Source organism: Mastomys coucha, unplaced genomic scaffold (assembly GCF_008632895.1).
Source record: "Mastomys coucha isolate ucsf_1 unplaced genomic scaffold, UCSF_Mcou_1 pScaffold8, whole genome shotgun sequence".
NCBI lineage: Eukaryota > Metazoa > Chordata > Mammalia > Rodentia > Muridae > Mastomys > Mastomys coucha.
This window is the reverse complement of record NW_022196914.1, coordinates 9,377,272-9,395,651: the sequence shown is the minus strand read 5'-3', so window position 1 is coordinate 9,395,651 and position 18,380 is coordinate 9,377,272. Positions and strand designations below refer to the sequence as shown.

At 40.5% G+C, this 18,380-nt stretch overlaps 1 protein-coding gene and 1 long non-coding RNA gene across 3 annotated transcripts in view; one reads left to right on the top strand and one right to left on the bottom strand.

The window, feature by feature from the left end:
• The window catches only part of Cdh6 (cadherin 6), a 139,014-nt gene that overhangs the window by 90,656 nt on the left and 29,978 nt on the right, over positions 1-18,380 (top strand). For both annotated transcript variants that reach the window (XM_031360400.1, XM_031360401.1), the window contains 2 exons: positions 12,251-12,545; positions 16,419-16,538. In XM_031360400.1, the coding sequence (XP_031216260.1) occupies positions 12,251-12,545; positions 16,419-16,538 (415 nt within the window). The remainder of the gene's footprint in view (positions 1-12,250; positions 12,546-16,418; positions 16,539-18,380) is intronic.
• Positions 1-18,380, bottom strand: part of LOC116083621 — a 54,132-nt gene that overhangs the window by 31,588 nt on the left and 4,164 nt on the right. Inside the window, exons 3-5 of the long non-coding RNA XR_004115805.1 lie at positions 12,502-12,601; positions 10,771-10,906; positions 9,394-9,492 (exon numbers count right to left, since the gene is read on the bottom strand). This is a non-coding gene — a long non-coding RNA (uncharacterized LOC116083621). The remainder of the gene's footprint in view (positions 1-9,393; positions 9,493-10,770; positions 10,907-12,501; positions 12,602-18,380) is intronic.

The following is an 18,380-nucleotide window of genomic DNA, read 5'->3' as shown; positions in this document are numbered from 1 at the left end:
GGAATGGAGAAATTCGCATGTAAATAAAGAAAATATCTAAAATAAAATAAAAAAAATGAAAAAAAAAACGAAATTATACCATAAATTTCTCGGCACTGAGCTGTGCAATGGTATCACCTTGCAGTCTTGGAGTTCAGAAGCCTGAAGTGGGTTACAGTAGACTAAATTAATGATGGCTGAAGGTTGTTCTTTAAGAGCTAGGTGTAGTGGCTCATATCTGTAATCTTAGCACTAAACAGGCTGAAGCAGGAGGACTGCCATGAGTTAGAGGCCTGTCTGGGCTACATAGCATGCCCTCAACCAACCTAGGATATACTGTGATAGCCTGTCTCTAAACTGATTTTAAAAAAAAGACCATCTGGAGGGTCCAAAAGAGACTGTTTCCCTGCCACTTCTGGACCTTGGATTTCTTTGTTCACAGTTCCCTCCTCCTTCAAAGTCAGCAGCATATATACCATCAAATTCTCTATCCTACACCTCTCCTAAACCCTTACAGAGTTTCCTTCTCTAACTCCAGATTTCTGCTCTGTCCTCCCCGAGGGCTCTTCTTTACACTGTGCCCGACTTGGTAATCTAAGATGACACTCCCAACCCCTCCCCACACCCTGTGTGAAGATCCTCATCTTAATCACGTACACAAAGTGTTTTTGCTATACAGAGCAGCATGTGATGGGTCCTGGGAATTAGGACAAGGAAGACCAATATCCTGCCTACCACAACCGTTGTAACACTAAAGTTTTGTTCATTTAAAATTGCTTGGTACTTTTGACATTAAATTCACTGAATTGGGTGTAAAAGATAAATGTCAAGGGAATTAATAAATTTCTCCTGCCTTTACTTAAAATTCTTTTGCTTTTAGCACTTTGTCAGAAATTCTCTTCCACATAACACAGGACCTGTTTGGGTAGTTATTAAATCTAACAGAAGATAGAAGATTGAATTTGGTGGGGTCATGAAGACTCTCAGCCAATGCAGGGCCCCTTACTGGGTTTTATAACTGTTTAAATTCACAAAGTACACATTGAGAAGAAATTTGGAAGAATAGAGACAGACTGAAAAATAGATGGATCTATAAATGATACTAGATGATAGACTGATGGAAGGGTAAATGAATGGATATGATGATATATCAATAGAAGAAAGATCAGTAGAAGATAAGTAGATAGGTAAGACAGAAAACATAGGATAGGTAAATAGATAGATAAAGATAGATAGATAGATAGATAGATAGATAGATAGATAGATAGATAGATAGATAGAGATAGAAGATAGATGAATATAGATAGAAGATAGAGATAGAAGGTAGAGAGAGAGAGATAGACAGATAGAAGATAGAGGGAAGACAGAGATAGAAGATAGATAGATAGGTATAGATAGAAGATAGATAAACATAGATGATATAGATAGAAGATAGAGATAGAAGATAGATAGATGATAGATAGATATAGATAGAATATAGATAAATATAGATATAGATAGAAGATATAGATAAAAGGTAGAAATAGATAGATATAGATAGATAGAAGATAGATAAATATAGATAGATATGATACATAGAACAATATAGATAGATAGATAGATAGATAGATAGATAGATAGATAGATAGATAGACAGACAGACAGACAGACAGACATAGACAGACAGACAGACAGACAGACAGATAGATAGATAATCTCAGTTTCATGCTTTGGGGAATCATTTGCTTAGACATCTGCAGACATTTTTGGTTCTTATAACTTGCAAAGGTGAGAACCAGGGATACAGCTGCTAAGCATCCTTTATGAACATGTCAGCACCCCAAACATCTTGTATACAGAGCAAAATGACAATAATGTTGTTGGTTTGAAAAACAAGAAATTAGGTTCTTGCAATTCAGCATTTAAAATACTGTTTGACAGAGCAGTGTCCTCAGTGAATATCAATACAACTGAATAGAAAGATCCACAAGAAAAAAAGTTAGCAATTCCCCCCTCCAAAAGAACCACTATGGTATGAATGTAGGATCATTTTCCCAAATTGCAGCCAGAACAAGTGCAAGAGTCTTATCTGGCAATGCTTCAAAGACGAATGATTTCCACTGTTATGGAAGCTAATTCTATTATTTAAGTTATATAGGAAACACATTTTTTTCAGGTCAGAAAAGGAATATGATTTAACAGAAATGGAACATAGGATATGTAGGCAGCTCCAATCTAAACTTTATCAGAAAAAAAATATGTATCAAAAGATTCTCTCAGAGATTATCCAGACATGAACCCAAGAACTGAAGATGGCTCAGTGGTTAAGAGTACATGCTGCTCTTCCAGGGTATCTGAGTTTGGCACCCATGTGGGGCAGTTCCCAATGGCTTGTAGGTCCTCCTCTAGGGGACTAAATTCCCTTTTCTGTCCCTTAAACAGCACCAGGCACACACATGATGCATAAACATGCATGCCAGTAAAACACTCATACAAATAAAACAAAAACAAAAACAAAAACGTTCTTAAAAGAAAAGGAAATTTTTAAAAAGAACTAGAAGAAAGAAATCTGAAAGCCAGGAATTTACCTAAAAGAGTTATCTAAGGTGACTGTACTATTGAATCAGGCAGACGTTATTGTATTGCACCAAAGTTTTGACCCCATGCTCAACCTATATTGAGTTCCTAATATTCAATGAGACTAGGGCTGGAGGGATAAGCTATAAAAAAATAATAAAGACACCACATCTTCCCTTGTACATCTGAGTGCAGCATGAGAAAGCATGTGACCCTGAAATACAGGAGAAGGAGTGTTGCTATTTTTGCTGACTTTATGGGTTTTATTACCCCAGGCGCATATGCAAAGCCTCCGCTGATTTTCTCCCACACTCAGCCTTGAAACTATGCCATGCACTCACATGAAAGTGAAATCATTTTCCCTCCCCTCTGTAACCTAAGCCCTCCAAGAAGCCGTCCTAAGAGTTTGCAGTCTCTCATTCCACCCTGCTTATTTATAGGTCCTGTGCTACCTTGTCATTCCCAACTAATAATAGTGGGACTCAGGTGTCCTGTTTCTGCTTTTATTCCCTGTCTTTTACCTCTGAGTCAGTGTTCCTAAGCCTAAATTGCAAGTTTATAAAAGACATGTATAAGACTATTTTATGTATTGCCTGATGTAACCCTCTAGGCCAATAAATGTTTTAAAATGGTCTTGGTTGGCAACATTAAATTAGTTTATGATGGAGCAATGTCTTCATGAATTGGAGCAATTTTCTATTCCCATACTTGATACTATAATAGGGTGATACTTGAAAAAGTTCACCAAATGTGGCTGCTTCTTCACCACTGACTGGAGACCCCTGAACAACACCAAATCTATTCAACATGATCAGTGATCTCAATTAGTTTGTAACTGTTGTGTTACTGTCAAAATGTCTAAAGCAAATTAGTTTTGTTCCTCTCTTGTATCTGGTATTTTATTGAGGTCTAGTTGGTTATTGAAGGAAACTTTTCAAATTCAAGGCAGCAACTTGGATTGCTCAGACCAGACCATGGTATGGTATGTGATAGTAATTGCTGAATTAACTGGTAACTTCTGGAATGTGTGTATACTCTTCATATACAGAGTTCGAGAAAGAAATCAGACAGAAGCACTAAGGTTTAATGACTGTCAGCCATGTGCCATCATCAATACCCAATCTAAGGAGGCCTTGTCATTCCCAACTAATAATAGTGGGACTCAGGTGTCCTGTTTCTGCTTTTACTCCCTGTCTTTTACCTCTGAGTCAGTGTTCCTAAGCCTAAATTGCAAGTTTATAAAAGACATGTATAAGACTATTTTATGTATTGCCTGATGTAACCTTCTAGGCCATTCACTCAATCATTGTTTGCAACCATTACTTATTAAGGATGTCTCAGGTGGCAGGATGCTGGCTCCTGAGTCGACTGAAGTGAAGGAACTAGACAGATTTCATACCTTCTTCCATGATGTTGTGATCTAGTTAAGAACACAGCTATAAAATGAGTCATTTTTTTAAAAAAAGAATATGCTGATGGTTCAGTGGGAAATAAGTTGAGGGCACACATGAGGAGAATCTTAGACTAGCAACATGAGGAAGGAAGGCGCCCCTGGGAGGAAGAGATTAAGCAGTCCTGGCATGTGAGCTGTGTTAGCCAGTTTAAGATTCTAAGCAGTATTTATGCCAAGGGAAACTACCTGGGGAAAGACTTAGCTATGAAGTATGTTCTCAAAAACTGCATGAAGTTAGAGTGTAATGAGAATAAAGCCTTGTTCAGGGAGGATGCTGGCAAAGGAAGCTAGTGAGGAGAGCAAAGACTGCCAGAGTGAAGGTCTTTGTCCTAAGGAAGGATTTAAAGAGAATAATGGCATCTTCCATGTCATCATGATCATAAGGTTGGTCTAGTGACAGGAAAAGAGAAAGAAGGAAGCATGCATGTGTGTGCTTGGAGAGCAAAAACACATCAAAGGGAAATGGTGTTGGCAACAGAAATTGGGTGAGTCAGAATATATACAAGAGGTAGGAAGACAGCAGCAGAGTTGTCCTGTGTTCCAGAATGGCTCTGGTGTTCCTGGTGGCCCTTACAGATATGAGATACACAAGAGGAGGGAAGTGTTTGTAAGGTTGGTGATGAGGTCAGCTGGGATATACTGAGTATAAGTGGGCTAAGACACTTGCCTGGGAGCCAAATACATCTTGGAAATCAGCTCTTCCTTGAGATAAGTCTCAAGGAAATGGTTAGACATCCTGGGCATTGGTGGCAGTGTCACATAGGTAGTAGCTGCATGCAAAAAAAAAAAATGCTCTCTCTTAGAGATAGTCCATGAAATATGGAAGGGAAGGAACTGACCTGAGACATAAGCCTGAAGCCTACAGTATTTAAGGGGCAGGTAGAGGAAGAATAGATGACCAAGTTCATGGTTATAAAAACTGTGTTGCAGGGGACAGAGGGATCTAAGATGGTTTAATTAATTTTCTAGCTAATCGGAAAGTCAAAATCCAAACCCAGATCTTTCCATTTCCAAAATCCACCTTCAGAGTCCTTCATATTTACAAACACAGTAAGTAGGAACTTGCAGAAGGCTTCCTCTAAGGTAGACCCTCCATCAAACATTTGCATACACTGTTTTAGTAATTTTCAGAGCAACCTAACTAGTAAATGAAAATCATTACTATCCTGATTATGAATGAAGAAATGGTATTCAAAAAGTTGATTACATTTCCCAAGGTCACAAGACTAGCAGCCACCATGACTCTAAACCCACTGCCCCCATTTATGCAGGCCATCCTGATAAGGACTGTGACTTTCCTGGTTAAGACAACAGTTCAGACCTCACCCGTCAGCAGAGTTATTCAGAGGGCTTTTATTCTCCATTATAAAATGTATAGCATCCACTCAGCATCCACTGGTAATTTCTAGAATGTGTGCATATTGATCACATACAGAGTTCAAGAAAGAAATCAGCTGGGCAGTGGTGGCACATGCCTTTAATCCCAGCACTTGGGAAGTAGAGGCAGGTGGATTTTTGAGTTCGAGGCCAGCCTGGTCTACAGAGAGAGTTCCAGGACAGCCATGGCTATACAGAGAAACCCTGTCTCAAAAAAACTTAAAAAAAAAAGAAAAAGGAAAAGAAAGAAAGAAATCAGACTGGAGCACTCACAAGGAAACAGTCGCAGATTTTACAAAATAGATCTACTGAAATGTAGCTGTCCTCGCCTAATTTTATCAATACTTTCCAAGGGGGGAATAGAAATCAATACAGGATTGTGCTATTAAGAAATCTTCTCCGTATATATTCATTTAATTTCTGACCAGTCTGGGTACCTAAATCTTGTAAAACGTTAAAGAAAGTAATGACAAGTTGGTCTGTTTTAAAATTTCTAACTCTTGTACACACAGAACATAAAACCCCTCAATTAGATTTTGTATTCATAACCTAACAAATGGCATGCTGGGCAACTTTACAAAAGTTTAACCAGCCCATATTTTTAATATAATGTATTGATCATAATGAGAAAAGTTTCTTAGTTAGGATACACAATGAAGATGTAAAAGTAACAACCAAGACTGGAGAGAGGTCTCAGCACCTCAGGCTCATGCTGCTCTCACAGAGGCACCAGGTTTCGTTCCCAGCACCCACAGTGGACAGCTCAGAACTGCCTATAACTCCAGTCCCAAGGCATCTGACACCCTCTTCTGGCCTCCTTGGGCACCAGCACACGCATGCACATACCCAAATATCAATGCACATACATACATGTTATTAAAAATAAAAATAATAAATAAATATTTTTTTTAAAAAAATGGATCCCTTAGAGGGCTTCTTCAAACACAAGTTGCTGGGCGACCTCCCTGAGATCCCGATTCTAGAGACAGGTAGGCAAAAAGGTCCCAGGTCACCCCTGCCAGTGAGACATTGTAAAGACAGAATCATTATAGCAGCAACAGATTCAAAAAAATAAAAGACCAGATATGCAATGGCTGAAGTTAAGATGTTTTTCTATATCATATTAGAGGCTGGTCAGGTAATCCATGCATGGCTCTTAAGCCCAGGACCCATCCCTTTGTGTTCTGTTGCCCCCTCCAGCTCTGCCCTTACCATCCCTCAGGAAACCAAGTTCTGCCTGGGAGGAAAATTATATAACGAGCCAGTTCCTGTTAAGCAGTGGGCACTGAAGAGTTACACACATGTATATTCCACTATGAAAAGACAATCAGAAGCTAAAGGGCCATGTGCCCACCAGAACGACTAACTATGGAAGAACCAGAGGAAGGTGCTATGGTTTGGATACTGTCTCCCAAAGGCTCTGAAATTAAAGCACTCATGGCTGTTCATGTGCTTGTAGCCCACGCATATCCCAGCGTAGCCGGGGATGGACCCAAAATGTTTGTAAATGGCATCACACCACACACAAAAGCTGGCACACTTTGTTAAAGGCTTGGGGGCTGGCCTGGTGGTGGAGTCTCTATGAGAAGGGGTGTAGTTTGCTTAACTCGGATTGTTGGTAGCTTGCCTCCATCTGCAAAATCTATGAGCGATAACTCCTTCCCCTCACCCAGTGTGCTTCCTGACTGCCAGGAGGTGAGCAGCTTCCTCTTCCCAGGTGCCACAGATCCAAAGCAATAGAGTCAAACAAGCATGGCCTCTCTAAAACCGTGGACCAAAATAAACTTATCTCAGGTAGTTCGTTACAGATATTCAAAGTTAGCAGCAGCTTGAAGAACAATTAGCACCCTGCCACAATTATGCAAGTCTCAAATTTTGTCATCTGGGAAATAATTATCAGATGTAAATGAGCTAGCTCATTAACATTCACGTAGTAAAATATACCGCATGAAATTTCTAATGTACTTTTTTATTTATCCAATCCTATAAGCACTAAAAGAGAATCAATTTTTAAGATTTGCCATCCAGCAGGGTTCAATTTCTTCATAAATGACCCATCCAGTCTCCTCAGCCTTCACTATACTGAGAGAATTTATTTACATTGTATATACATACATGCCTTGATTAATTTTCTATTGCTGTGATGAGACACCATGACCAAGACAGCTTATACAAGAAAGCATCTAGTTGGGGACTTCTTACAGCCTCAGAGGGCAGGCAGGCATGGGGCTAGAGGAGAGGCTAAGAGCTTATATCTAATCCACCATCACTAGGCCCAGAGACAGTGAGATTGGCCCTGACCTGGACTTTTGAAACCGTAAACCTCAAGCTCCAGTGGCATGCCTCCTCCAATGAATTCATACCTCCTAATCCTTCCCAAAACAGTCCCACCAACTAGAGACTAAACATGCAAATATACGGGTCCATGGGGACCATTCTCATCCTAGCCACCACAGTGCATTATAGAGAGAGATGTAGAAATATATACAAATACGTATAATTAAATCAAATAAGCCTTGATTTGGCATATGTTGGTAATAATACTCATTTCCTAGTTCAAAACAATACCTATCACTTGTCACCCCTTTGGCTCAGATCAAATGGGAAATGATGTTTAATTTGTTGACCACAAAGTTAACATTCTCTCTCTCCATTAGCTACTTCTTTCTACCCCAATTCTAGGGGGCAGTGTCTATTTTCTACAGTTGGTCTCTGGATTTTCCTAGGACATATCAGGTGAGAAACTCCTCCTTTCTTGAAAGACCCCACTACATTCTCCCTACTTTCTGTAAGCACATCAACCGTAACTCAATGCCTTGTTTCCAACAACCATCACACACTTCCTTCCATAAAGTCCCTTCTGGGTGTTGTAGGCACCTATGTGTGCCATCTAGGGCATGCTAGGCTTAGACTCTGTTTTCCACCCCAGTGGAGAGTGTGCTTAGAAGATTCCGTTTGGACAGTGACTCAGAGATCCACCAAATGACGCACAGGTGTGGACGTAGCCTAGCAGCATCGGCTGGCTTCAGAGACTACTGAAAATCTATACAATTAATGTTATGCCCTTGAATTTAATTCAAAATTAAGCTGCAAGTTGGTACATGTGGCAGATAAAAGGATGTTGTGTTCCCAGGGACAGCCCCTCAGGCAATGATGTTGCCACTGCCTGGTGACACTCTCCATGGGGCCATGCAACAAACAGAGATCCCTGTATTTATTTTCCAAGACACTGCACTTGTTATTTTAAAAAGAAAAAATGGAAAAAGAAAAGTAAGCAGAGAAGCGGAGTCAGAGCGCCTTCTGGCTACCACAGTAAGAAACCCTGCCCGCCACAGGTGAGAGGAGACTTCTGGGGGACATAGCTAATTCTTACTTGATGGTGAACCATTAAAAGTGAGCCGGATTATTAAACCTAATGGAACAGGCACATTAAACTGAAATTAGTAAAAATATGCCATGGGCAACCTACAACCTTTTATTTGTTGCTGTTCAACTCCTGTCTCTTCCAGTGGCCGTGATGAATGACATCACAAAAGAAAAAAAAATCCAATTAAAATCTAAGTGCTCAATAAACCCCTAATGTCTGCTTGTTGCCTGCCGCTGCTTTCACAGGCACCAAAGGCTTCTGTTTTCTCTCTTTCTCAAGAACAGAGAAAAGAACTGACCCCAGGGGTGTTCAGTGGATAGGAGGAGAATGGGGAGGAACAGAGACGAGGGGCTGGTGGGGGTTTCTGCTATGTACACTTGGCATGTCAGACCCAGAAAGCTCGTGCTGGGGGTGAGAGGAGGGAGGAGGCTAATTTGTTTTATTATCAGCACATGCCTGAGTGAATAGAGGCATTTTCCCACTGGTTTTCAAATATTGATAAATCAGAGCTGTGATCTGCAACACCTTCCCTGCTCACACTTCCCGGGGTCTCCCTACCCCCACCCCACCCCCCACCTCTCTATCGTCTCAGGTGTTTGTAGTATAATTCGTGGAAATGGCCGCTTGTGACGGCTAAAAATAAGTTTCTGATTACTTTTACCTGAATAAATCTTGTGACTGGATGTGGTATTCACCGACTAAGTGTGCGACGATTACACATCGAAGATGATGATAGCAGCAGCCGAGGAGAGTCTATAATCTAGTGTAATAAAGAATATAATAAATCCCATGGAAAGACAGCAGTTGCCACTGGGTAGAAGAACACTGGCTTTTATAAGGGATTTTACCTCAGAGATAGGAAGTGCTTACAAAAATTGGGTTTCCAGGGTCCTCAAAGTTCTCAAAGTCAGAAGAGGAGTGAAGTCATGCTCGTGATGAATTCACAGCTAATGTGAGCAGAATCTCCCATTTAGATGTCTCATTCTAATTCATAAAACACATACCGTGCTTTTATTGTGTGTTTATGTGGCAATTAATGAGGTATTTGTATATGGCTTCTAATTAGTTCTTTACAGCCGCTGGTCCTGCAGCTCTTAGTAACCTCATCTTACCGATTAGGGTCCTGGCTTGGGAGGTTAATTGGCTCTGCTGTGGTCTTACACCTGAAGAGGGACACAGTGAACGTGACCTGTACTTAAGACTCAGATGTACATCCCACATGCTGCACCCAGCTGCTAACCACAGCTGCTGACCACGGCTGCCCAGGAACATGCATCCGAAGGGCAACAGTGGCGCTTGCTTAACTCATGAGTTAACGAAATGGCTTTTTAAGAGTGCTCCTCAGTCATTAGAACCTGCCAACAGAGAGTGAACTTTTCCCTAGTGGCTCTTTCTCTGTCGTGGTGGTTTCAGTATTTCCTTGGCATATCGCATTACACAAACCACAGAGTATTCTTGTTTTACATTTCTTTCTGCATTTATCTCACTTCTAAGCAATTTCCTCCCTGTTCACATTTATCTTCCATTATTTCTGCCAAATTGCTTTCAAAGCTACTAATTGTATGAATAATATTCTCATTCTCAAATTCAGTGATTAACTCAGTGTAGCTGTGTGGCACCGGACATAGTCTTTCCTCCTCCAGAAGTGAGGACCTTGCACCAAGTACTCTTCCAGGGTCCTTCCTGCTGGCAGATTCTTTGTCTTTGACAACTTGAGCAGGGTGTGATTTTGAAATAGTACATAAATTGGAACTTGGGGCCTCCTGTTTCTACAGTGATGGGTAAAATATACTCAGAAGCTTTCTGGGAAGGCTGTCACGGGTCATACCCAAAAATATTGCATTATAACACTAAAACTTCAGAGATTCATGTTAAATAAAGTCATGCCACATAAGGTCTGAAATGCAGAGCCTTGGAACTTTTCATACGTTAGAAAGGGATTGCAAGAAAGAGGCAAATTAAGTATCTCCCAAATAGACAGGACCACAGAGCCCTTTCCCCTCCATGCTTTGTGTAGTAGATATTCCACAGAACACACCTTCAGGAAACTGCTTAGCTCATCACCTCAGATCCTCTTTGCTTTCTTTGTCCATCAGTGGGTGCACTAGAACAGAGCTTCTCACCCTATGGGTCACAACCACTTTGGGGGTCAAACAACCCTTTCACAGGGACACCTAAGATGATCAGAAAAATGCAGATATTTATATTACTATTCATGGCAGTAGAAAATTACAGTTATTAAGTAGTAATGAAAATAATTTTATGGCTGGGGGTCATCATAATATGAGGAACTATACATTAAAGGGTCACAGCATTAGGAGGGTTGCAAACCATTGGTCTGGAAGCTACCTGGAGCATTTCAAGCAACGTCAATCAGGGCCCAGGGGTGTTTACCTATTGTGGTTGCAGCTGTCACCCAGCTCTTCAGTTTGTAAGACTGTACAGAGGTTACATGTTGGTTGCATGTCTGTGATCACTAATGCCTGTGACTCAGGATGTTAAAGGCTCCTCCTCAATAACAACAAATGGAGTTCTGAAAATCTGTGACTAGAGCTAGATTGCCAGGAGACCTAAACTCTTGCTGGACAGAGGAAAAAGAATTTAGGAACTCAACCCCGAAAAGGGATCCTTGGGTTAGGAAACAGAAACTACTCCAATGTATGGTCATCACCTTCCATTCTTATAGCATATGGACATTCATTTAATTCTATACTTTTCTCTGGACCATTTCACTGACAGTGACTTCCCATCACCTACTGCTTGATTACTTTCAAGAGCTGAGGGGCAGCGGCAGGAGCAGTAAGGTCTTACTACCTCATAAGGCAGACAGTTTCAACTTTAGGCTGTGTCTGCACATCAGAAGGTCTTTTCCTATTTTCTACTGAAGTCTGAATGCCAGCCGCCATTGTTGCAAGGAACTGGTGGACTGGACAGTGAGGTGGACTCTGGGTACTGTTGCAAGCAGCTCTGAAGAAGTCTCTTGAATGCTTTAAATTAAACTAGACAGTCAATCAAACAAATATCACTTCTTCCCAGAAAATGGAGTATAATCTCCATGGCCCAAGGTGATCACCTAGCTTCATTAATTCAGCAAAAGGCAAACTAAACCCAGATGCCTCTCATGCAAATACCAAAGGCCTTCTAAGCAGTAGAGCCCCCTAAAGAATGTTTGTGTGTGCACAGTGACCAATGCATGGATCTGACCTGCATGGTGAAAAGATGCAGCCAGTCAAACTTACATTCTTGGGCATTTCAATTTTCTTCTATTTTTAGTTTTCTGTTATTCAAAATAGGAACGGCTGTGAAATTTTCTATTTCATTCTAGAAAATTCTATGATAAAGAAATTCGTTCATTGAGTGGTGCTCTCTGTTGAAGGATTATGCAAGTAGTTTAGAATAACCAGCTATTGAATGTGAAATAATGAACAGTTAACATAGACTACATGGTGAAGACAAAGCAGTTCAGGATTACGTGCTTGACTTTTACTTTCTTTAATTTTTTTTTTCCCCTACACTAGTTACATTCAGACCAGGATAGAGGAGATGGATCACTTAAATATATCCTTTCAGGAGATGGAGCGGGAGATCTCTTCATTATCAATGAAAACACAGGCGATATACAGGCCACCAAGAGGCTGGACAGGGAAGAAAAACCTGTTTACATCCTTCGAGCTCAAGCTATCAACAGAAAGACAGGGAGACCCGTTGAGCCTGAGTCTGAATTCATCATCAAGATCCATGACATCAATGACAATGAGCCAATATTCACCAAGGATGTTTACACAGCCACAGTCCCGGAGATGGCTGATGTTGGTGAGTAAGATGTGAGTTCAGCAGAGTGCGGTCTCCACACCCATCAAGGGAAGAACCTGGAGCCAAATGTAATAATAATTTAGAAGCCATATCCCAAAACTACCACATGTCCTTCTCATAAGTACACCCCATTGTCTAACGTCCCCCTAGTCTTATCTTATGACTACTGTAAGAAAACACCATTTCCTATTTCTATAATGATAAGGGTATAGAAGCATGGGAAGAGACTGGGATAAGCAAGACTGCCAAATGTGCTTTCTCTCCCATTGTTCCTTGGACTGAAAGACAGGAGCCTCCTATTGCTCTCAGTCAATATCACAATTAGTCTGGGGAATCTTCCCAGTTAAAAAAATAAAAGTCTGCATTTATAGTCCAGCCTCAAAAATGCGGGCAGGGCCAGAGAGATGACTCAGCAAGTAAAGGCACATACCTCAAAAGCCTGATGGCCTGAGTTCAATTCCAGATACATGTGGAAGTGTAAGAGAACAGACTCCATAAACATGCTCTCTGACCTCCACGGCCATTCCATGGCACTCACAAACATATACACACATACACACACACACACAAGAAATTTTTTTAATAAACAACAACAAATACTGACAGTTGCATCAAGTAACAGTGAATTTGAGAGAAAGAATCTAAGAAAGTTTTTTCTTTTGATCCACAAACAATACACAGATGGTAGAGACGTCCATGAAATTTAATACAGAGGATTAATATGTTATGCACAAGTTCACTAGCAATTTTAAGTTTAATTTGTATGGATTAAATTTGTTTAAGCTAGAAGAAGGTAAACAGGGTTTAAAGGCAGGAGAAAGTTCTGCTGATACTGCTCTAGAAGCTTTAAAATAGTTCATGGAAGACAGTTACTCGCTGCAAACTCCTAAAGTGAAAGGTTGTTTTAGTTTTCTCTGCCAACTTCAAAAGGTCTAAAGTTACAGAATTACTTTTCTGTGGTCACATCAATTAGATATGAGGGATATTGGGGCTCAGAGGTGCAAGATTTGAAAAATATTCAATCTGAGGACGTGACTATAAAGTATCACCCCGCTCCCATCCGCAACCCGCTCCCATCCACACCTGCTCCCATCCGTACCCCACTCCCATCACACTCCCAGGTCAGGAAGAAATTGTCACATTATTTGAAGCTGCTCTATTCTGTTAGAAAAATCTGAAGCCATCATCAGAGCAAAGAAGGAACTTTTTTGAAGGATTATTTTTAAAGATTTTTTTTCATATGGACTGGAGGATATTTTCCTTGTAGGTAGGTTTTTTTGTTTTTGTTTTTTTGTTTTAGGAAGAATTAAAGAAGGATGGTTACCTTTGTCACTGCCACCACCCAGAGCAACTGTATTGAGATCTGTAGGCCCATGCCCCGCACTGCTTTTAGGGAATATCACTCACTTTTGAAACCAGGGAAGAATTAAATATGCATTACAAATATATTTGGAGAAAAGCCCAAAATATCTGTCTAGAGAATTTGCACACATGCACAGTAATATTGATATCCATCATTACTGTAAGTCATTATTGGCATAGACAAAGGAGTCTTTAAAAAAACACTGTATATAAAGGTAATGGGACAAGAGCAAAGGGGTACAGCGAACGTTGCTGTCCAGAGTACCTAATTTGAAACTGTCTCCACTAATAGCCAGCAGTGTAGCCCTGGGCAAATGATTCGATTTATCTGATCCTCATTTCTTTGATCCTCCAATTCTTCGTCTACAAAAATAAATAATAAATGTCTAGTCTGAGGGATAATCATGAGGATTAAATAAGAAAACAGGCATAGAGCCCTTCCTGTGGTAGCTGCCTCTAATGGGTGCTTAGAACACCAGAAAATCACATTCCAAAGGCAAGCAGAACCTCTATTAATGCAAATAAGAACTTGGGTGTTTGTTAAGTTCCATTAAATCTCCCTCTGAAGTCACAGGAGGCTCTCCCTCTGGCCACTTAACCTGCCAAATTGCAAGGGTGAGTACTGTGTCTTAAGTCCCAGCATGGGACAGTGAGAGTCAGCGCATCCAATTCTCGCACAGTGCATTCTATTTGTTTAATAAATGAAATGGTTAGATATTACAAAGGCAATTTTAAAATTCTCATATTCTCTGCATGGAACTTCCCTGCCCTTTTCAAAGATCGGACAGCCACTGCTTATCAGATAGGAATACCAAAAGGCAGCCATAGTGTGCTCGTAACCAGAGGGTTCTTTGAACTTCTCACCCATGTCATGGACATGAAATTTACATGGCCTTTACAGATGGTAGTGACACTTCTAAAGTTCTTAGGTAAGGGTCCGCAAAGTAAGAATACCAGCCTAATCCACTATAGCTTCCTTTGTACATTCAATTTTAATCATTTGAAATTAATCTACCAGATGTTTACAGTGTAATATTTCAATCAACTAATTTTTTGCTTTGTTTTTGTGTTTTGAAATGTGTAGCCAAGGCTAACTTTAACTCAAATTGACCTTAAAGCACTGATCCTCTGATCTCTGCCATCCATCATAAGGGCTGAGATTACAGGTGTATGTCAGAAACCTGGTTTATTCTAAGTTGGAGGATTGAACCCGGAGCTTCCACACACACTCTACAGCCAGCCCTAACTAATTCTTTATATGGTCTAAAAGTTCAAAATCTTTCAACCTCTTTGAATTATCAGATATTTGAAGAGCCCATATTCAGAAACCTGACTCAAACTAGTTTAAGCAATGAAGCTATCTGCTGGTCATGGTATTTAAAGCAGAGTGATTTCTGAGCAGATTTGACTAGATCATAGCTTCCTGGTAGGTTTCTGTCATATTCAGCTTTGTCCCCAGGCTGGCATATATAACATCACAACAGCTGCTACATTTGTGGCTTCATATGCCACATTGCTGTCCAAGAGAAAGCATATAGGATTTCTAGCAAAATTTCATGTGGCCACCCACTAGAAAACACCTAACAGAAGTCCTGTGGACTAAGTAATTCAAGAGGCTGATTCCCTCTGGGAACCAACCTTCATCCTAGGTAACTTGAAAGGACACTTGCAGCAAGAGTCCAGTCACATCACAATCCATCACAGGAGATAGGCAGAACCCATCTCTACCCAAGGCTGCTCTTCTTTTTAACCTGGTCCATACAGTATCCCATTGATGTGACTCACATCCCTTTCAATTCAAGGATCAATGACTTCATAGCAACATATATTGTACTGTGGTTCTCCACTCCTTTGTCATGGAAGCTGGCATTCTAGTTAGACTGTATATTGCTGTTATAAAAGACTGTGACTTTCAGGTTTCACTGTCTATCATCAAAGGAGACTGAGTTGAGAACCTGGAGGCAGGGACTGGAGCAGAGACCAGAGCAGAGACCATGGAGGAGTGATACTCATTGGCTTGCCCTCCATGGCTTGCTCAGCTTGCTCTCTTATACAAATGCAGAATCTCTTGCCCAGGGGTGGCACAGTACATGGTGGGCTGTGTCTTTCCATATTAACCACCAATCAAGAGTATGCCCTGTAGACATACCTCAGGCCAATTCAACAAAGGCAATTATATTGAGGTTCCCACTTCCCTGGTAATTCTAGGTTGTGTCAAGTTGACAAAACACTAGCCAGCATAAAAAGACATCTCAGTTTGTAAAGATATTTGCTTCCAAAACTGATGTCCTAGATTTACTGATAACATGATCTTCAGGAATCACGTGATGGAAAGAAAGAAATGATTTCTACATGTTCCCCTCTGGCCTCCATGCATTGTAGCGAGTCTGAGCCATCACATGCACACAAATACACACACACTAAAATGTAATTTGATGCTTTCTTCATAGGCTCATGTATCAAGTGTCATAATGAACCTTCTTTGTTTTCATTACATCTTTGTCATTGCAGGCACGTTTGTAGTCCAAGTCACGGCAACTGATGCCGACGACCCAACGTATGGAAACAGTGCTAAAGTCGTCTATAGCATCCTGCAGGGACAGCCCTACTTTTCAGTGGAGTCAGAAACAGGTTAGAATACTTTCTTCGACGCCTAGTCTACATTCTGTAATTTTAACTGACGCGCTCAGCTGAGCTAGCATATTGTTTAATAAAAACAATCAGCATGATTGGATTTTCCTTGTTCCTCTGCCAAACTCTAATGATTTATTTGTAAGCATGACATCCAGATCATTTTAAAAATAAATACGACAATGCGACTTCACATCATACATACAAGATAGAATCATTCCTTTATTTTTTTTTTCCATCCAGTTTGGTACGAAGGTGACAAAGAGTGACCCTTTCTGAGAATAACCAAACCTAGTCACAGACACCCTGAGTCCTTCTTTCTCTTTTTCTAGCTACTTGATGGTAACACACCTCTCTTCTGTTCTGAAACTAGGTACAGCCATGGGACATATTTGCACCAATAAAATGTGGCAGCGAGACAAGTCACTTCTAAACAGAGTTGTGCACAATCTGTCACATACTCTTCCCCTAGCCACAGTGATTATGGAGACCCTTGTTGAGATAGGGTCTCAGCCCAGATGCCAGAGTGTTACTATGAACAGAGATCCCTGCTTGCCTGCTTAGAGCATGAGCAAGAATTGAATCATAGCTCTGTCCCACCATTGAGATTTTGTACTACTCTTTCTGACGTCATAGTCTACCCTATCCTGTCCAACACATTCTGGTCCAACAAATTAGCTTGCCTTATGGAATCTTGTTTACATCATCTTATTTAAAAAAAAAATTGCCCTACAAAGTCTAACTGGAATGCTGGACTCGTTGCTGCCTGTCACAGATGCCAATGAGAAGAGACAGGAACTGAATCTTTAAAACTGCTTTATTCAGAGAGCTGGCAATCTGAGAAGACAGTTGATTAACATCCTAAAAAAACAAAAGTCTTCCATCTCATCTCCAACCAGCCGATCACAGGGCAGAGAAAGAGCATCACAAAGGCATACTGTCATTCTGGGGCTCAGTCCTGCCTTCTGGTCAAGTGGCCAGACATGTTTCTGGGAGCAGCAATGCCTATGTTTCTCTCATTATCATCTCTTGCTGTCTTCTCTCATTTTGTGGATGTTTGGGGTTCAGGCACTTTTTGAAATGTTCAGTCAAGTTAGTTGATATCAACCTTGTTCTCCAGGGCCATCTGGGCTGAGAGAGGGTTAACTCGAACAAACCAACCCTTGATAGTGTGTGCCTGCTAAGCTATAAATAGCACATAGGTGCTGAGGCCTCTCCACAATATACAGCACAAGTGTGTCATCTAATGCAGAATACAAAAGCACCTCTGTCAAAAGAACCATGATATCTGGTGGTTTATTTTTCAGTACAAAGTATTTGTATCATATGGTAGATTCTATACATATTTTGAATCAGGTTCCTTTCATATTTTCTTTCAAACATTATTTTAAGCCAGAGTTTTTCTGGGTTACTACATCCAGCTAGAATGTATGTGTTAAAAGGTGAATGAACCTGGAAAGAATCCCAAGGAGAGAGAAAATGGTGAGTTGAAAACAATGAGAAAGAAAAATTAGAATTATTCTACTTATAGGACAAAAGGCTAAGGTGATTTCCTGTGTTTAAATAGAGAACAACTATTATTTGGAGAGGAGAAAGCTGCTGCTCCTTGAAGCCAAGACTATGGGAATGAAATTGACCTGTTGTCTGAGGCATTCTTGTTAAAAAAGAAGAAAAGATATTTTCAGCTTCATTAGTGGTTAAGCTTGAGAATGTGAGAGCAGAGAGGGCTGCAGAGCCTACTCTGGTGATTTTTAAAAGAAAGTTAATTTAAGCATAAACACTCTACAGAGATTAGGCCAACTTTGAGAGATTCTTTCAAGTCATTATCTAACTGCCTAACAG